At 29.2% G+C, this 22209-nt stretch overlaps 2 protein-coding genes and 1 long non-coding RNA gene across 3 annotated transcripts in view; 1 reads left to right on the forward strand and 2 right to left on the reverse strand.

The window, feature by feature from the left end:
- Positions 1-12537, reverse strand: part of LOC132950103 (uncharacterized) — a 28389-nt gene extending 15852 nt beyond the window's left edge. Inside the window, exon 1 of the long non-coding RNA XR_009665181.1 lies at positions 12316-12537. This is a non-coding gene — a long non-coding RNA (uncharacterized LOC132950103). The remainder of the gene's footprint in view (positions 1-12315) is intronic.
- Positions 12538-12679: 142 nt separating this feature from the next.
- Positions 12680-17297, forward strand: LOC132950100 (myosin-J heavy chain). The gene is made up of 5 exons (XM_061021328.1): positions 12680-12811; positions 13702-13766; positions 13842-14099; positions 14171-15778; positions 16703-17297. The coding sequence occupies exons 2-5, from the start codon at positions 13716-13718 to the stop codon at positions 16850-16852; spliced, it is 2067 nt and encodes a 688-aa protein (XP_060877311.1). The 5' UTR covers positions 12680-12811; positions 13702-13715; the 3' UTR covers positions 16853-17297.
- Positions 16877-22209, reverse strand: part of LOC132950101 (calexcitin-2) — a 93446-nt gene continuing 88113 nt past the window's right edge. The window contains exons 6-7 of the mRNA XM_061021329.1: positions 20188-20285; positions 16877-18156 (exon numbers count right to left, since the gene is read on the reverse strand). Coding sequence (XP_060877312.1) covers positions 18040-18156; positions 20188-20285 — 215 coding nt within the window. The 3' untranslated portion in view covers positions 16877-18039. The remainder of the gene's footprint in view (positions 18157-20187; positions 20286-22209) is intronic.

Here is a 22209-nt window from a genome sequence, read left to right on the forward strand (position 1 = left end):
TAAAATTTTTTATCTGCTTCTTAAAATGCGATTACCTGCGGTAGCCCAAGTTCCCCTTTCAATTTTTTGTCATAAATTTAATTCAATTGATTTTTAATATGAAAATTTTCAAATTTGTGAGTCTTCAGTGAATTTTTTTCTGTTATTTAATTCCTATCTAGATCTTTCTATATAGATTTTTCAAACACTGACAAGCCAGCGCCAACACCCTCCTTCATATTTTTTTTTTGTTATGTAACTCTACTTGAATATTTAGTATTGACGTGAAAATTAATAACTTGGTGCCTGTAAATAATCATTCTTTAATGAACTAAATATTTAAAATAGTTTTTTCTGTTTAAGATTCTGGGCATTTTCGTTTGAAATTTGTAATGTGTATTTCTACAGTAAATTAATTTTTTTGTTTTCTAAAATGCATTTGCCTGCGGGCGCCAATACCCTCCTTCAATTTTTTTTTAATGATTTTAACTCTAGCCAAATTTTTTAAACATTGACAATCTAGTACCCTTTGAATAATCCTTGTTTCATGAAATAAATATTTTAAATGTATTTTTCTGTTTAAGAATCTGGGCATTTTAGTTTGTACTTTAAAATGTGTAATCATACAGTTAAATTTATTCAAATTTTATTTTTGTTTTCTAAAATGCATTTGCCTACAGGCGCCAACACCCTCTTTCAATTTTTTTTTTATGATTTAACCTCTAGCCAAATTTTTTAAACATTGACTATCGGGTACCCTTGAATAATCCTAATGTTTAATGAACTAAATATTTTAAATAGTTTTTTCTGTTTAATATTCTGGGCATTTTAGTTTGTACTTTGAAATGTATTTTTCTTCTGTAAAATTTTTTCCAAATTTTATTTTTGTTTTCTAAAATGCATTTGCCTGCGGGCGCCAACACCCTCCTTCAATTTTTTTTTTAGCTATGTAACTCTAGTTGAATATTCTGTATTGACTTGAAAATTGATAACTTGGTGCCCTTTTAATCATTCATTAATGAACTAAATATTTTGAATAATTTTTTCTGTTTAAAATTCTGGGCATTTTAGTTTGTACTTTGTTATCTGTATTCCTACAGTTAAACATTTTCAAAATTTTTTTTTGGTTTTCTAAAATGCATTTGCCTGCGGGCGCCAACACCCTCCTTCATTTTTTTTTTAGGATTTAACCTCTAGCCAAATTTTTTAAACATTGACAATCTAGTACCCTTTGAATAATCCTTGTTTCATGAAATAAATATTTTAAATGTTTTTTTCTGTTTAATATTCTGGGCATTTTAGTTTGAACTTTGAATTGTATTTTTCTTCTGTAAAATTTTTTCCAAATTTTTTTTTTTTTTCTAAAATGCATTTACCTGCGGGCGCCAATACCCTCCTTCAATTTTTTTTTAATGATTTTAACTCTAGCCAAATTTTTTAAACATTGACAATCTACTATCTAGTACCCTTTGAATAATCCTTGTTTCATGAAATAAATATTTTAAATGTATTTTTCTGTTTAATATTCTGGGCATTTTAGTTTGAACTTTGAAATGTATTTTTCTTCTGTAAAATTTTTTCCAAATTTTTTTTTGTTTTCTAAAATGCATTTGCCTGCAGGCGCCAACACCCTCTTTCAATTTTTTTTTTATGATTTAACCTCTAGCCAAATTTTTTAAACATTAAAAATTGGGTACCACTTGAATAATCCTTATTTTTAATGAACAAAATATATTAAATAGTTTTTTTTGTTTATGATTCTGGGCATTTTAATTTGTACTTTGTTATCTGTATTCCTACAGTTAAATTTTTTCAAAATTTTTTTTGGGTTTTCTAAAATGCATTTGTCTTTAGGCCCCAACACCCTCCTTTAATTTTTTTTTTATGAATTAACTTCTAGCCAAATTTTGAAACATTGAAAATCTAGTTCCTCTTGAATAATCCTTGTTTAATGGACTATATATTTTGAATAGTTTTTTCTGTTTAAGATTCTTGGCATTTCAGTTTGTACTTATTAGTATTATGTATTCCTATAGTTAAATTTTTTCAAAATTTTTTTTTGGTTTCCTCAAATGCATTTGCCTGCGGGCGCCAACACACTACTTCAATTTTTTCTTATTTTTTAACCTCTAGCCAAATTGTTTAAACATTGACTATTGGGTACCCTTGAATAATCCTTATGTTTAATGAACTAAATATTTTAAATAGTTTTTTCTGTTTAATATTCTGGGCATTTTAGTTTGTACTTTGTAATGTGTATTCCAACAGTTATTTTTTTTTCAAATTTTTTTTTTGGTTTCCTAAAATGCATTTGCCTGCGGGCGCCAACACCCTCTTTCAAATTTTTTTTTTATGATTTAACTTCTAGCCAAATTTTTTAAACATTGACAATCTGGTACCTCTGAAATAATCCTTGTTTAATGAAAAAAATATTTTAAATAGTTTTTTCTGTTTAAGATTCTGGGCATTTTAGTTTGTACTTTGTAATATGTATTCCTACAGTTAATTTTTTTCAAAATTTTTTTTTGGTTTCCTAAAATGCATTTGCCTGTGGGCGCCAACACACTCCTTCAATTTTTTTTTTTAGTCATGTAACTCTAGTTGAATATTTTGTATCGACTTGAAAATTGATAACTTGATGCCCATTGACTATCGGGAACCCTTGAATAATCCTTGTTTAATGAAATAAATATTTTAAATAGTTTTTTCTGTTTAATATTCTGGGCATTTTAGTTTGTACTTTGTCATGTGTATTCCAACAGTTATTTTTTTTTCAAATTTTTTTTTTGGTTTCCTAAAATGCATTTGCCTGCGGGCGCCAACACCCTCTTTCAAATTTTTTTCTTATGATTTAACTTCTAGCCAAATTGTTTAAACATTGACAATCTAGTTCCTCTTGAATAATCCTTGTTTTATGAAATAAATATTTAAAATAGTTTTTTCTGTTTAAGATTCTGGGCATTTTAGTTTGTACTTTGTAATATGTATTCCTACAGTTAATTTTTTTCAAAATTTTTTTTTGGTTTCCTAAAATGCATTTGTCTGTGGGCGCCAACACACTCCTTCAATTTTTATTTTTAGTCATGTAACTCTAGTCGAATATTTTGTTTCGACTTGAAAATTGATAACTTGGTGCCCTATGAATTATCATTTCTTAATGAACTATATATTTTGAATAGTTTTTTCTGTTTAAGGTTCTTGGCATTTCAGTTTGTACTTAGTATTATGTATTCCTATAGTTAAATTTTTTCAAAATTTTTTTTTGGTTTCCTAAAATGCATTTGCCTATGGGCGCCAACACACTACTTCAATTTTTTTTTATTTTTTAACCTCTATTCAAATTGTTTAAACATTGACATTCTGGTACCTCTTGAATAATCCTTGTTTAATGAAATAAATATTTTATATAGTTTTTTCTGTTTAATATTCTGTGCATTTTAATTTGTACTTTGTACTGTGTATTCCTACAATTAAATTTTTTCAAAATTTTTTTTTGGTTTCCCAAAATGCATTTGCCTGCGGGCGCCAACATCCCCCTTCAATTTTTTTTTTTATGATTTAACCTCTAGCCAAATTTTTTAAACATTGACAATCTGGTACCTCTGAAATAATCCTTGTTTAATGAAAAAAATATTTTAAATAGTTTTTTCTGTTTAAGATTCTGGGCATTTTAGTTTGTACTTTGTAATATGTATTCCTACAGTTAATTTTTTTCAAAATTTTTTTTTGGTTTCCTAAAATGCATTTGCCTGTGGGCGCCAACACACTCCTTCAATTTTTTTTTTTAGTCATGTAACTCTAGTTGAATATTTTTATTGACTTGAAAATTGATAACTTGGTGCCCATTGTCTATCGGGTACCCTTGAATAATCCTTATGTTTAATGAACTAAATATTTTAAATAGTTTTTTTTGTTTAATATTCTGGGCATTTTAGTTTGTACTTTGTCATGAGTATTCTTACCCTTAAATTTTTTTTTGGTTTCCTAAAAGGCAGTTGCCTTTATAAATATTGAATATTAAATATTGATTTTTAAGTTTTTTTGAATTATTCAATAATATTTGAATATGGAAATAGATATTTTTCATAGAATACCTACATAAATTAATTTTATATTGGTATCGCCATTCGTTAGTATTATTTTAATTTTTAAACTAATATTCTAATAGATTATAGATTTAAATAATAATTTAACAACTGTGTTCATAAATACAGAATATAATATATAGTGTATTATATATGGATACATTTACGACTTATGTTACACTTATATGTTATTATATATTTACAAGATTTATGTTTATCATAGTCAATAAATAATACCTTATGGATAAATTAGGTATTCACAGAGTTAATTTGAAATTATGTTAATAACTCATAACCTTTGTTATTACTTATTTGTTAACTGTTTTCAAAATTTACATTAACAGTAGTTATATTTAAAATAAAATTGTCAAAATTGTACTTGATTGTTAATGTAGTCGTTAAACGTCTGTGTTAAAATATTACCTTATTTATATGAAAAAAACATTATATAGCCATATAGGTAGTATTATTTAAACATTGTTAATTAATCAAAAGTTCATATTATATAATATCCATTAATAACTTAGAATATAAATTTAAAACCATAGTACGTGCAGTGCTACTCTACCTATGTTGTGTTAAAATAAATTAAATTATTTATCTAAGTAATCACTGTAGCTTATGAAAAAAAACAGTCTGTTGTGGCATTGTTCATGTACAAAATGTATCTGAACCACTCAGAACATCCTGAAAAAAAGTTCTAATGATGTGCCTGATAGTTATTAATATAGTATAGTGCAGTGGTCGGCAACCTTTTGAAGAAGGTAAAAAGAAAAAAATAACTGTTTAAAACTTTAAAATAATAGAGCATAAAAATTACAGTTTTTAATAATTTAATAATTATAGTATAAAAGTATGGAAATTAGAACTGCTTTAGGCTTAATTTGATTTTTGTTGTTGGATATTGTTTATTATTTTTTAAATTTCAACATTAAAATTTCTTGTGCTGGCTCGAAGTACATGGTGGAGATGGTCATTAATTAAACGTGAACGGTATGAATTTTTAATTTTTTTCATATGAGAAAAGGCCTGTTCACACACGTAAGTGGATCCAAACATACTGAAATATTTTGCAGCTATATTTTTAATTTTTGAAAATGATGCCGGAAGTTCAACGAAAAAAAGTAAAGGAGATGCTTTGAATGAGTTTTTTAAGATATCTTGTGACTGCAAATCTATTATTTCCATTTGAAGCTCAACATCATAATCTTCATAATCAATATTAAATGGATTGGTGAGTAGTTGAAAAACGCAACGTTTTACTTTACTGAACAGAATAGAAAATTAATATTATAATCCAAATACACTCGTCGTATCTACTCTAGGTATCTTATCGGTAACTGTCAAGGTATATCTACCATTATAAAATATGACTGATAGAAAAATTCAATTATATATTTTATACAATATGATTTTTTTGATATAATATTCGATTAAATGTCGTTGTCGTAGAATTTAAAGCGGGCTGCCGGTTGCCGACCACTGGTATAATGTGTACTGAAAGAATTCAGGTTTGTTTGTTTAATTAATATAGTATTAAAACAATTTTGTTAATTTAACACAAGAAATCGATAATATTTTTAATATTTTTTTAAAAAAATTAACTTAAATTATAAACTTGCTGTATATTTTATTATGATTGCTTCTAACAGTAATTCAAGAAAGATAATGTGTTTATTAGTGCAAATGTATGTTTTCTTGCCAATTATAAAAATATTGAGTGCTGAGTGGGTATAATATTACATATAAATAATAATGTTTAGTTTAGTAACAGTAAAAAACTGTATGAGGGATACATTTTCAATTCAGAATTAAATTAAAAGTGTAAAATTAAATGTTATACCCAAAATACGTATTATAAGATGTAACAATACTAATAGTTATTAGGTTAAGTTGCGTTCGGTTGTATACGACTTACGCAATTATTATATTAATTTATAACTTTTTATTTTTAAGTTAGTATTGCTAACCTGTGGTTATAATTTATAAGCGGTAGTTATGTTTTTAGATATTTTAAATTAAGATTTTTGTATTTTAGAAACACTGGTATTTAATTTTTAAATAACCTAGGAATATTTGAAACATAATATTATTATATTATTCATATTATTATAATACAATATTTAAATATAATATATTATGAACCTACTGCCCTACTATTTCTAGACGTTTACATGGCAACAGTAAAATTCTATTAAACCTATTAGGTACGTAAACAACATTTATTAATATGACAAATATTTAAAATTTCAAAAAAGGGAGACCCTCGTTTTAATACCCCTCACTTTGTTTTTTGGATAGCGCTGGGAGTTTTTGTGCACAAACGTCGGGACCTGCTGCACATTTCTGCACAAACGATGCACAAACGTTTGGCATCTTAAAAATTTCAATTTTCCAAAAAGAGGGTGTCTCGTTTCAATGGCCACCCAACTTTGTTTTTTGGATAGCGCTGGGAGTTTTTGTGCACAAATGATTGGACTTGGTGCACATTTCTGCACTAACGATGCACAAACGTTTGGCATGGTCAGAAGTTCAAATTTCGAAAGTGGGGGGGGGCATTGAAATGGACCTAAAATAAAGCCGTTATTGCACAATATAGTAATAGTAGGCAGGTTTATCTATATATCATGTACATATATACATACTGCAAATTTGAATGCATTTGTGTATTCGACTTGTGCATATTTAAAACACTGTCGGAATCGTCACCGCTTTATATACTTGATGACATTATTCAACTTGCGGTTCAGCGGCCAAACAAATTGGTATACATGCATACAATATATTATTATTATGTATCCACCTATATACTTTACATGCATAATATTATATATATATATATATGTTTGTAATCGCTAAGTAGTAGTAAGTGGCCTGTATACGAAATGAGTCACTGTAGTTGACGTTCACATATAGGTATAGGAACATCAACTATATACATGTTAAACATTCGATCATTATATTCATCGGGTCTCCGTGACAGCCGTTGAATTGTCAATTATGGTATCCAGTCATTATCATTATAAGTATCTTACATATTATTATATATTGTAATACTGGTATTATCGTTAAGAAAAATGTGAAAAAAATAAAACGAAATCTCACGAGCAAAATTTTAGATTTGAAATCTCGGGTAATAGCGAGTTGTGTGTTGTGCATAATTACATAAATTGAAAGTTACAATATTTGAAGATTAAAAACGCTGTTAAAAAACAAAAATTATCTTTCGAATGATTTTTCGCTTGAAAGTACAAATAAATAATTCAAACATATTAGTATGTTTGTATTATGTTATTAATCATTTGTTTTATTTATCTCGGGATTGTTAAAAATAGAAAACCTTTTTGGCGCAGTGGAAATGCTGAAATACGACTCATTAAGAATTATTAAGATCTTAAAATATATAACTTATTATTTTACTATTGCTTCGCCTGTTTCGGTAAATATAAGACCACAAAATTATTAAATTGTAATACTACTCTTATATACTATAATTTGTTCAGAACAAAGGGAAAATCAAACATAATAATGGATGCAGTTATTTATTATAACAATTTTAACGGAACGTGGTAAATATGATAAATTGAAAATTATTTAAAACTGTACATTATTTCTATATCTATCATGCAAGCAGGTTTGAAAATGGCTCATAAAAATGAACTTGAGTTTTAGTAGGTATGATAGTATACCTATATATTATGTACCATTACAACAATAAGTATACCTTTATTTATTGGGATTTCATTGAGTCTAGCTTATGAAACAAAAGCGTACAAAATCGTTTGGAAATAACTATAGTCTATAAGTATTAGGAAAGAAATGGTTCAGTCGGGTCGAAAGGGTTTTTATGGTAATGAAGGTCAACCTTGTGATTTACCACGTTCTTTGGTAAAGCTAGTATACTTTATTTGAAATATTGTAAGATATTTATCGAATACCTACTGAATAATTTAATACTTTGTCCAGCTGTGGATTGTGGGTACATCTTTAAATTTATAAGAATATTCGCATAAATGTAGACTATATACGAGTTTTGTTCAAGAGCAAGGTTTCTGCGCATTCTTAATGTCAAGTCTCAAGGACGAATCTATTATTGTTTTTTAGAATTAATTTTGCTACATTTAAACGAAAAAAGCACGCTTACAATATTACGTGTACAAATGTAGGATAATAATATGGCCGATTGCCAAGGCGGCAAGGCGGTAACAGAATAACGCAATGCAGACCGAACTGTGATACTACCATCATCATCAGAGATAGGTATAGTATAAATATATAATAACACGATACACTATTTCCATATAGTCTCCGATTTACATAAATATACACTTTTTTTTTAAAAAAAAATTTTGGTTCGAGACCAATTTAGGTATACATATTTTTACGATAAATTATAGGTACACGTATAGGAAATATTATATTAAAATATGTATTATTATATACCAAATAATATTACAAAGCAGTAAGCACAAGCGTTAACGAAAAGTTAAAGAACGGAACAGTGATATATATAAATAGCATATTTGTGTGATGTGAACTTCATTGACCTTATTTTATGGCTATTGCACCGTGGCGACATTTTAATCTGTTAGAACGTAATATTTGTGGTTTTCAGTGAGGTTAAATTTATTGTACCGGCCATTTATACGAATATTTTTGGAAACATTTTTTTTTATAAGCGTTGAAAAAAATTAATTCAAAAAAATCACGAAAATTTGTAAATTATTTAGTAATTAAGAATTCTTAGAAATTTTAATTTATGTATAAATATTAAATACGTGTGAATAAACATTTTTGTACAAGTGACAAGTCTTTGGTGTCTTTTTTGTAATTTTAGTAAAATGAAACAAAAAAATGTAGCATGAACCATATATAAGCCATGTACATTTCTTATTAATGATTATAAGTTTCAAATTTTGACGACATTGGATTCACCCGTAAAATAACGACTTCTCTTTAAACAATTTTTGATATTTTGTTGCAATTCAAAAACATTAATCGTAGAAACTTATAAATTAAGACAAACACTTGAAACATTCCAGCTTTACTTTAATTATAATTTTGTAAACACATACATAACCTATTTATTTTCAGTGTTGATAACAATTTTTAGACTGCTAAAAAGATTGAAAATTTAAAAAAAATCCTACATAAGTTGTTATTTTAGCAATTTAAAAGTACCTATAGAAAATAAATAAAGACACATTTTTTTAAACTTATGAATTCCAAAATTTGATAAAGTTTGTCAAAATCACGATAGTTTGAAAATTACTTTTTAGTTTAGGTTCAAATTCATTCAATTTTTTAATTTTAAAAACTGCAGTATAAGGCTGGGCAATTGAATACAAGGTTCCTAGGGATGGATCTAGGAATGAAAAAGGGGAGGGGGGGCTAAATAAAAAATGTAAGATTTCAATCACACTTAAATGGCAATAAGAAATATAATATGTTTTAAGTATAGTATTCCTCAGTCCGCTAACCTCTTTACTTTAGTTAATAAACTGAAAATTAAGGTAATCTTTGAAACCTAACCTAAGGCCTAATGGGAGGGGGATTCAGCCCCTATAGGATATAGCCCCCCCTCCCCCCTTGTGTCCGCGCCTGAAGGTTTGGTTTAGGGTACGTTTATTGTTATTCTTATAGCAACCTAAAAATCTTAAAAATAAATATCCACACCATTTTTTTATAGACATTTAAATTTTGACTAAACTGAATATTTAAATGAAAAACAATGGTTTTGCTATTTAGTCGTAATTCAAAAAATATTATTCATAGGTACTTGAAACATTTCGCCACAACGTATATTAATATTTATTATATAAACAATGATATTTTAAAAATATTTAGATTAATTTTAAGCTATTTTTACCATACGAACCTAATCACACCGTTCCATGGTACGTTGGCATTGACTAATAACCTATAACTTATAATAATATTTGTATAGTAATATCACTAATATAATATACATTAAATAAATTACCTTCTTCTTCTTCCCTTAGATGTTTAGCCCATTTAGGGCCTTCGGCGGCTTCAACTATTTTCCGCCACCATTCTCCATCTTCACTCTCCTCTAGTCTTGATCCTGGTGCACAATTTTGTAGGTCTGATTTGACTGTATCCATCCACCTCTGCCTAGGTCATTCTCCAGGTCTTTTCCCATTCATTGTTTCAGTCATTACTTTTTTCATATAGGTATACCATTGAACCTCCAGGCATGTCCTGCCCATTCCAAACGTTTGGCTCTTATAAATTTCGTTGATATTGGGCGTTATAGGTACATAAGGTAAATTTCCTTATTGGTAATAATTCTGTATTATTTATATATTTATTTAATTAATTTTGTACATCATATTATAATGTCTTACGTAGCCATGTAGGTACCATGTAGGTACCAAAATCATAAGTATAATAATAACACACTATAAAATAATATTTCGTTGAGTACACGAATAATAATAATAATAATATTGCGTTTTCCCGGAAGAGAACAACGGATGGGCCGCGTGCCAATATAATAAAGCGACATAATAATATATTATACGTAATTCGGTGAAATCGATTGCTAAAACGTAGGTACTCGGTAACCGGTACAGAGTTGAAAACCTGGTAAAACAAATTTTTTTTTGGTCCCATGAAAAGAGATAATATTATTATGTTACGTAGTTAGGTACAAAGTACTTTCATTGGATATGATATTATAATATTATGGTAGGTACCTTATAAATTCATATTGATAAATTAAATTATGATATCTATACTTAGTAAAATGAAATTCCCTCGTTAATTATTTAAATTTCGACGAATTACACCAGTTAACTAGCTAAATATCTATTTACAGTGTCGGCCTGGCTCACCAAAGGCCCATGGATCAGTTTTTTAAGGGCGTCATAATAAAATATCTTGAGCCCTGTAAAGAAAAATTGTGCCTAAAAATTACGTACGGTTAAATATTTTGATAAATACTTGAAAGAGTCCCTAGTTCCCTACTATCCTTATATAGAACTAAAATAAATAAATAAATATATAATAAAAATTATAAGGCAATAAAAAAACAAAACATGAGGGGCATAGCGGCCATCATGGTAAGGCCGACACTGTATATTACCTACAAACTTTATAGTTCTTTATAATCGTGATTCATTTTAGATTATGATAAGAGAGAGGAATGTAGTATTGGTTTGTACCATATGCCTATAAATAAATGGACTGATACCAATTGACATACAATTTAGTCCATTTACCAATGTCCTATATCCATTAATAGCGAGAGAGAGAAGTTTATAGGGGACGAGCAGTCCATGTATAACAATAACGAAAATGATACGTATGTCTTATTATGCTTTTAAGTTATAACTAACAAGTAAAAACAGGGACAAAAGAGCAAAACTGTTTTACAAATAAAATTTATTTTATTTTTATTTTTGGTATCGAGGATGCATAAGCACAATTTTTTTTTTATAAATACATATTTGAAATTCGTTTTATGATGAATTAAATATGTTCAAAGAAATCATTGTTTTTCTCTAACGGTTTTAATCATTTTGTCACTTTTTTAATTTTCAAAAACTTTTGAAACTTTTCATCATTACGTAAAAAATCATTTCTATACAGTATAGATAATGCAATTTTCAAAATGTATAAACTATTTTTAAGTTATTTGATATTTCACAAATTTATACCTATCATTAAATAAATGATTTTGGCAAAAATTAGTTTAACTTTCAATCTACCGGGTATTTGGTAGGTACTAACAGAAAAGTAAATTACTAATTGTCATATAAATACACATACAGCATAAACTACTGCTTAGAAATATAGAGACTGACACATCGTCTTTTCACAGAATGTTTTTCACAATAATTTGTCATTGGATTAAAATTTCACACATCCATTACAGTGACTTACTCGATGATGACGTTCTCTCGACACCTAATATTATTTTTAGTTTTTTTTTTGTCTTGTGACATTCCGTTATAACGAGAATTCACAAAGTTTGCGTATTATGCATTCATATACCGCATTAATGGTTGACACAACTCATAATCTTAAACGCACTTTATAAGCACTTTATAAGCATATATTATATAATATATTGTATAGCTAGGTAGCTCATAAATCACTGAATAAACATAGAAATAATGGTTTCCGGCTCTTAATATGTACATATATTAATGAATATGTTCATGGATACGTTGATAACACCGATGAGGGTTTTAAAACGATTTTGGATAAGAAAAAATGGACTTACAACTTTTGGCCAACAATCATCGGTCACGGGTATAGTTTTCGTCGGTCCGGTTCGGATTGCCGCGAAGGCGGTTGTTTATGTATAAATGGTTTCTTTTTGTCTTTTAATAATATTTCATAATATTATTTTCTTTGTGCGCGTCTCGCCGACTGCCGCCGGCCGGCCGGCCGTTGTCGCCCCGGACGGACGGACTCTATCGCGTGCGTTTCGGGAAAAGGCACACACCGGCCGAAATGCGATTTAATTTGGCCGGAGAATTGCGTCTTGGCCGTAAAAATAGACATCTGGCTATGATTAGCAGCCGCCCGTGGTGCGACGCGCGCACGCGTCCGTCCGACACGGGTTGAGTACCTATCCACCGCGGCCGACATCGTACTCATATAATTATAGACCGTGTGCGCGCCACACCACAGCACGACTTCACACATCACGTCCGGACACAATAATATATTGTACAGCACCGCGACCGGAGACGAAAATCCCGCTGTCCGACCAGGTAACGTGACAATTTTTATATTTACGTAGGATATTTAATCGATAACTACACGACTATTATCGTGTTCGTGCAGATAATATAGAGTCGTAATAATAATTATTATACATTACAGTCGGTACTTTTGCACATTGCAACACGCGATGTGTGTGTCGCACTATCATATTAATAATATTGTGTGAGGCGTGAGCGCGATTTGCGTCTCGAGAAATAATAATAAAAAAATTTAACATCCGTATCGCGTGAAAACGCGCTCGTCGTCAATGTTTGCTATCGATGCGATCATCGGAACCTCCGTAACGATTATGGTAGATCCACCGGTAGTATTATTATTTGATTCTCCGGTGTAGTATAGGTATACTGTATGATTAAACCTACATCGAATACATTACACCTACTATTATAGTACTATAATATATAAATATCACATAGTTCCGAATTCGTCGGTTATGTACTTAGTTATTCAATAATTGTATTGTGCTAAGCAACATCGTTTAGTCGGAAAATCAACGTGACCCTTAGTTTAAATCGTTAGTATTTTCCTGTTCAATTGTAGAACGGAGTACTTACGATTACTTTTCCACAACCTACGTAGTCGGTGTTAGGTCAATGTTAGGTATATATTATATATATTATTTTAATAGGTATTTTAATTAAATTATTTAATATTTACATAAGCACTAGGTAGGTTTAACATTTCATAGTAAGTATACTGCAGTGTATAGTTGAACTCGATGCCTATTATAAACACTTGCTTTATATAGGTCAAAAATAAAAATAGATTTTGAACTATGGTTTTTTAGTGACCTATCAAATTCTAATAAATTTAAACATCAATAATTATTCCATAATATGTTCATTATATAAGTTATATTATTTATTTATTATTGCAGTGTAATTATCTCAGATGGGCGCAATATGGAGTCGTCCGGCAGATATGCCAGCTTTAACGGCACCAGTAATAATTTATACTAATATACTGTTCATACATGACATTATTATATAAGTTGTATTTTATTATTATTATTATTAGGATCTAGTTGACGAGTCCTTTGAAAATACTGCTGTTGATGCCAAAGACCCAGATGAGTTCGACAGATATTTGGCCAGTATACGAGAACGGCGGCATGATGCTCTTGCATCGATTAAAACTGAGATGAATCGATTGAGAGAGTATAAAGAAGAACTGGAAATGGTGAGAAAAGAAAAAGACGGATTAGAACAACAGGTCAAAGCCCTAAAACAAGTAGCGAACATCAGCAATGATATGTTGAAAATCAGAGAAGCACAGGTGATTTATTCGTTGTATTTATGGAATACCCTAATGTGTTAAACATTCTTTGATACCTACGTCTATAATAGGTGACTGACTTAAAAAAACGATTGCAAGAAATGGAATCACACGCGGATGAATGTTTAGCTGATTTGCGAGTGGAGTACCAAAAGCAAATCGACAATATCAGGAATTTACGTCGGCTTTACGAAGAAAGGGCAGAAGCAGCAGCTATGGGCCATGAAAGGGAAATTAATAAAGAGCGAGCCAAAAACTCTTTACTAGAAGCAAAATTAGCAGAAGAACTTAACAGTAAGCAAGGTATGAATGACTTCATAGCAAAACTTGAAACAGATGTTCAAGATAAGCAAATTGAATATGAACAAATGAAAGCAAAATACATGACTACATCAGCAGATAGGATGAGTCTTGCATCACAAATGGCTTTAGTTAATAATTTATTCTCTACGTTATTATCTGGTGATGAAGGACCGGACTTTGATAGATTTGCTCGGATGCTAGAGGAAAATAGAGAGTTGATATCCGACTTGACGTTTAACGGAGACATTAATGAAACGGCTTCAGTGTTAATGGATATTGCTGGTGATACATTGGAGCGTTCTGAAGAAGTAGAATGTACTTCAAACCGGGAAAAAATTGCCTCAAATCTACCAAAAGTTTGGAGGATACTCGTGGAATTGTTGGGTCACTATGACAATAAAACGGCAAATGAGTCCAAGCCAGACGATCCAAATGAATCTAGGGTGGCTTCAGTGAGTAGAACATTTTTGAAGCTTAAAGATCTTATACTTGAAAAAAATTCTTTGGTGAAAGATATTGGTAGATTGAAGACTCTCAATGACCATTTGGAATCTAGACTTGATCATCAGCAACAAAGGCTTTCAACTGTATCCGCAGAACTGTGTAAGGCCTGGAGTTCTGTAGCCAAGCTTAATGCTCAACATAGAAAACTTCATACTCATGAAAAAATTCTAAGGTACGAATTACAACATAAGAGAACTGTATTAACTGAACTTAAACAGGAGTTAGAGTATTGTCGGGAGAAATGGGATCAAGCCCGTTTGAAGAATACTCAATCTCAGGAAGATTGGCAGTCGTTACGAGAAGAATTTGCTCGGAGAAAATGTAGTACATCAGTTGAGAGTGGGTTCGAAGACGATGAGAGCCGAGTGGCCATTGCCGATAGTGGAGCTTGTAGCGATGACGATGAGACCTGGTTGAAAACCTTATCTTTGGATACCTCAGAAACAGAAACAGTAGATGAACCCCAGTCAGAAACTGAAACAACTGGGATTAAAAGATTAGAGAAACAGAGTAGATCGTTGCTCAATCAAATGGTACGTACTTCTCGAACTAGTGACTCTATAAGTGAGCGGCTAGAAGAATTACAAAGACAATACGGACGGTCTGGACGACCAACCACATCGGAGAGTGAAGATTCTTCGGAAGTTTTAGTTGAAATACCAGGAACCAGTACTTCAACACCGATAACTATACAACTTGACGAAGAAAATATATTACAAGCTGATGAAATAGTTTTAAGAACTGAAGAAGAAGAAGAAGAAAGACTGCAACAAGATACAGCTTTATTACGGCCTGACGAGGAGGAAAGACTACAGCGAAGAGCTGCTCGATTAAAAAGATTGGAAGAACAATGTTTGGGATTATTCAGACAAGTAAGTGAAATAAAATTAATGTGACCTTAGATAAGATACAAAATTAAAATCATTACTTTTTGATTTTTAAAATATTTCGAACAAAAATCTTAACAAATAACAATGTATTATATAACAAGCAATTTTTGTTTCTAATTATATAGAATAATTGCCCGTTTCACCGCCCCATCCTGTATAAAACTAATGGTCGTATAAAAGTATATTCTTATTTAAAAAACTTAATACAGGCTTTATATACCTGCAATTTTAGTCATTTTTAGGTTGCATTAAATTTTTAATTAATCTTGTCTCTGTTCAAACAAAAGTTTTTTTTAATTTTAATTTGAAGTAAATAGGTGAATTGTCCGTTGCATTAAAATAAATGTCAAATAAAGACGTAGGTACTTTGTGAGACTTGGTATGAACGGTTTTCAACCTAACTGTAAAGGTGAAAAAAGATTAAATATGGGTTGGAAGATCTACTCCAATTAAGGTTTAAATATAGGTATGTATGTAAATACAGTGGCGTTTTCAGAATTCTTCATTTGGTGTGTGTGTGTGTGCGGGGGGGGGGGGGGCGTGAGGGGGATATATCTCACATATCCACCCCTGTGAGAACGCCCATGTGTACATTTATAAATCACAGTATCATACCTATTACCACATTAGGTTACATCCATTAACTGAAATTTAATTGTTCACTATTGTACTACAATAATATATTGTTGTATAGATATTTTTTTTACTTCACCGAATAAGAATACAAAATTAAGTATGTTACTCTTTCATAATGTAGGTAGGCATTGAATATTATTACTTATTAATAATACGGTTTATTATAATATTTATAATATGTAATAACATGGTTTAGCTTTGTTTGTCATTAATTGAACACATCCGATTTATAAATTAGCATGATATTAATATTAATTATTTTGGTTTTAGGTAAGTGAGACTAATGCCAGGAGTGATGTGATATCTGGTCGACTGGATGAGGTGCATGCTAGACAGGTAGCTAGATCCATTGATCGGCAGACAACATCAAATACTACTCTTCAACCCGATGAGACATCTGAAACGACTGAAAGTGTATGATATGAAAAAAGTAAAACCACATGATTGAAATGTTACATTTATGTATGTATATTTTTTGAATCAAAAACTACAGAAATGACGGCCAATACCTTTTAAAACGTTACATTTCCGAGAAATACAAAGAATATTACAAAAAAAAAAATAATAATAATAATGATTACGCACAAACATGTTCTACTATCTTACTGTTTCACAAAATTCAATACTATTATTAACTTTCTACAGTGCCACTATATTGGCCATACATAGTATTATAATATAATAGAGTAATATTAGCTTTATTATTGTTTACGATTTCATATTATTTATATTTCCATTCAATAGCTTAGTAATGATATTTTGTTATAATAACTATTTATATGATGCTATAATATTATTGTTATTTGAATGACGTGTGATTTTATGAGATTTGTGATTTTATATAAATATATTGTATTGATTTATATTTATATTATTAAATCGTTACCCTGAGTAAACACTATATTAAGATAGTATAGTGTTATATTTTGGCAACGAGATCATTTTAGATTAAAATTGTTACTGTTTCTTTACCGACATTAAGTAGTCAACTATCCTGAAGTTTGTGGTACTCATTTTTTTTTTTAATTTTCACTATTGACGTAATAATTAATTCCCAATTGCGTGTTATAAAAACATGTTTATAAATGTGTACAAGCTTAAAAGTTTAAAAAAATGTGTTCATCGTACGATATGCTAGTTATTATTATTTTAATTATTAATATTAAATATGAATACGCATGATATTACATGATTTTATTTTTACGTGAATAAGTCACGAACAGAATGCAAATATTGTTTTAATCTAGACTAATAATAATAATTGTCGTTTAATATTATTTGTAATATGAATTATCGAAAATTATCAATTATATTATAAATAATAATATATTGAACATCATATTTTAATCTTATCACAATAGTTAAACGAAGTACGTACGAAGAATTGACTAAGATAGTATATTTAAATACTAGATAAAATGTAATTACTACGCTTGTAAATCTACTTATTTAAATAGAATATGATATTATATTAATATCTAATGAAGATTTATCGTTTTGAATATCCTTTATGTATGTGATTTTTTTACCACAGTTTTAAGTATTAGTATATAAAGAAAAAAATAAAAACAAAAAAGACGACATGCGCGTTACGAATTTTTTGTAATTTAGTTGAACGATGTTTTGCCAAAAATGAAGTTGCCCAAAGCCGCTTGATCTTCGGAGGAGAAAAATTCCACCCAATATTTAGCGAATTCGTCATGAGAGACTTGTACGGTTCCGCCCTGTGTACAGAATAAAATAAAACACACTTAATTAGTTACAGGGTTTTAATTACAATCAAAAGTGTTATTTTGTTTGCCGTGAAATGAACTTTTAACAAATTTACTTGTTTATTTACAGGAGGAGAGTTTGGAGGCTGTAAAAAAATAATGAATATGAGCGCTAAAATGTAAAATAAAAACCTATTAGCTGGCATGTTATTTTAAAGCGCATTTAGTGGTAATATCGTAGCACATTCATGCGCAGTTAAAATTGTTTTAAATAAACGCATATTATTATTATGTGTAGTAGGGACAATGTCGCAGTATTTTGTCTTACAGTTGATATAATTAAAATAACTACAAACTATTTTAGGTTAGGTATTTTATATATATACAAAGGTAACCCATTAAAGTGTCTAGACTCATTAGTCATTACTTTAAAAAGTTTTGAACTTTTTTGAAAATGTTATTTTTACATGATATAATATGTAGTCTTATGTCATTGAAAAACGATTATATTATTATGTTTTGTAATTTTTTATAGTCGTCATATTTTTTTTTACTTTTTACTTATTTGACAAATTTACATTATTAATTTTATATTTGAAAGAAGAAGGTTTTCCGGATTACTTTGATGTATAGAAATCAAACTTCGAACAAGTATTTTATAAGTTATAACTTATAAGTATTTAAAGTTTATTCGGAATATTAAATTTAAAACGTAATATGTTGTCATACGAAATGGTAAAAAAATACTAACAAAACGGTAACTATAAAATGTGTAAAAAATATTGTTTTGCAATGACATCAAATCATGTAAAAAGAATATTTTTAAAATAATGATCGTAGACACTTAAATAGATCACTTTGACACTTTGTTTACAATATATACATATTATAATACGTATCATAATAATTCACAAAATAAAAATATAGTATTATGTCTTAGTACCTACCAACTTAGATAAGTTTGATAGAAGAAAAATAATTCTAATATAATAAATGTATTTACTTTAACAAAGTTTTCATACCCTTTAGTGTTAAAATTAAAACTTAAAGGTGGTAAAAACCAGAAGGTATAAGTGCCTATTACTTTAATTAACAATAAACTTTACAGTTCCTCTCAGAATAGTGGTCAAATAATATTGGTTACCCGATTGTATTGTATAAAAAGTAAAAATAAGACGTGCTGTTTTCTGAATATTGATCATTATAATATTATGAGGGATGCAAAATGGAAAAGGCGAGACTTGAATAAATACGGGTACGACACGGATTTCGTATTGCGTTTAATTTAAGTTTAAACCATACTTAAATATTTTCATACCTACACACGGGTTGTAATATTTTCTTGTTGGATGTGCGATTATTAAACCGTTACGACATTCGACATATTTTGTGATTAATGATAGTTTAAACGTATATATACAACTGGTATGACCTAGGTATGATATAAATGTAAAACAACGTTGCTAAACATGCGTGTATTTTACTTTTGAGGTTTTAAAGAAAAAAATACAAATTAAGAATATAGGTAGGTAGGTGCCCATTCTATAATTTATTTTAAATTGTTATTGGTGTGTAAATAACAACTTTAATTTTATGGAACAGTTTTGTTCGGGTATAATATTATTTAATATTATCAAACTCTGTAAAACAAACATAATAATATTATAAATGAGTTTTTATATTTTAATTTTGATGGTTATTTTTGTACACGCAGGTGAGTGTAATAATTTCATTGTATTATTGTTATTATTGTTCTACACGACGTAGCCCAATTAAAGTTTAATCCATGTAATTAAATATACCTATTTGACTAATTTGTTCTGTGCTCGAATACAAAATTGTTCTCGTTCGAGAGTGGAAATAAGAGTTAATACGGCAGAGAAACCTGCAGATAGAAAATTATCCGAATATTGTGACATGCCAGTGCAGATAGTGAGCTTCCGGTCACATCAATTTCCCATCCGGCTTTCCGGTATACGATTACGACCGGCGTAAGGTTCACTACAAAGTTAGTGATTAAATCGTTAAAGGGGGTAGGCTAACCTTTGAGAATCGTTTATACGCGTCCGCAGCTTCCGCAGCAGGCACGCCGTTGTTTTGGCAAACTTCGCAAAATTCCGCCTCGTCGATGGAACCGTCGCCTGTAAAACAAAAATAGAACATTATTTAAAACCCTTTTGTCAAATTTTATGAAAGCTTCTTATCTTAAATTACAAAACGCTTTTTGGGGAAACAGTTGTTGGTGCATAGGTACCTACACGCCAGAAGTAGGTATTGTACGTAATTTAACGTGTAAATAATTAAAACGGGTAGGCGTATAATTGGATATAAAATAAGTATGTGTCATTACTCATAAAAATCGGTAGGGATACTACCTTATGCTTATTATAAATTGTAAAAGGGGATAGAAATTTTGTCTTTAAACTACCAAAATAATAAACTGGACTATTACTATATAATATGTATTAGTTTTTATAAAAATCATCAATCTTTTTCAAATTGTCTAATAGAGGAACCTATGCATGATCCATGCGTATACTATATTTACAAAAACATGACTATATAAGGTAGGCTATTGATGATTTTCATGATTTAAATATCCTCTTTTTTTCCCTACAAATCTGGTAACTACAATCTACATTATACATAATGTCAAGTATTCTGAAAATTACCCTTAAAATCAATTACGGATATAACGTATTAAGAACACATTTCATTAATTTAAGTACCGATTCTCAAACAAGAATTTACAAATAAGGCACATCAAATTGAAAAATGTGTACATGATGAATTAAATAATTTATTATAATGAAAATGGCGTGAATAGCGAACAACTGAGTTTACAATAACTGTAGGTAAAGAGAGATTTTTTCATTCATGTTGACATTAAGTGCAGTGATATGGAAAAGAGGTTTGGTAGGTACTCGGCGAAGCGTACTTAACCCTTTGTACGTCGACTTCAATAACATGAACTCGTCAAAGTGTGAAAATATTTAAAGAAAATGTCAACATTATTTCGATTAAAAAGTCATTGGTGGATGGCGCGAAGTTCTGTAATTTAAATATTTCAATACATTACATTCTAATTTTTATTTTATCGTTAAATATTTTGGTCTCATATGTTAAAATTTTTTTTTTTATATACAATATAATATGTTTAATATTTTTAAACTAAAATTACAAAATTAAAATATTTACTTTATTATTTTAGTAAATGTTTGTGATCTTATATATAACTATTTTTAAATTACACGTATCTATATAGCTGATATCTAAGACTGGAACGACACGCCAATCTATAGCAGCCATTCAGCTACTATGGACAACTTGGAGGACGTCAGACCACCCAAAACGTTTGAAGTCACACGGCTTTGTTTGATAAGATATTTTATTCGATTCAGAACAGGTCGGAGTCATTTAAATGAAGTCATAGGCTTTATTTGATAAAATATATTAGATTCAGAACAGGTGTCATTTCAATGATCGTGACGTAACTCCCGCACATGTGTATTGGTATTTTTATATTGATTATTTGATTTAGATGTACAAAAATTATGAATCGTTTTCAAAAAGACCGTAGTATTATTGGTTTCAATAAATAAATTATGATTGTAAAAAAATTACCTATATAATATGTTATTATAATGCGAAAATATTTTTGAAAATAAAACTACAGTTATCGTTCTTTCATTTAAACTTGTTAGTTATGATTTATGTTAAAAAATAATTAGTACAATTTCGTAATTTTTAAAAGTTGTTGTAAGGTTATATTATGTTATATGTGCCTATGTTATATAATCCGAATGTTGGCTAATTTCATATTTGTATTTAGTGTTGTGACTGTTTAATGTATTTTGTTTCTATAAAGGCATACTCAATCATTCTAGAGTTAATTTAACAAGGGCGTTAAAAATACAACGCCATGTTACAATGTGTGTTATGTAAAAAATAAAAACTAAATACTGAAATCTGTTATTACCTCGATTACTACTTATTATAGATATTAGATATATATATATATATTTATTCAGTACTTATTGCTGAATACTCATTGGTTGGTAAAAA

The sequence above is a fragment of the Metopolophium dirhodum genome, chromosome 8, assembly GCF_019925205.1.
Source record: "Metopolophium dirhodum isolate CAU chromosome 8, ASM1992520v1, whole genome shotgun sequence".
Lineage (NCBI taxonomy): Eukaryota > Metazoa > Arthropoda > Insecta > Hemiptera > Aphididae > Metopolophium > Metopolophium dirhodum.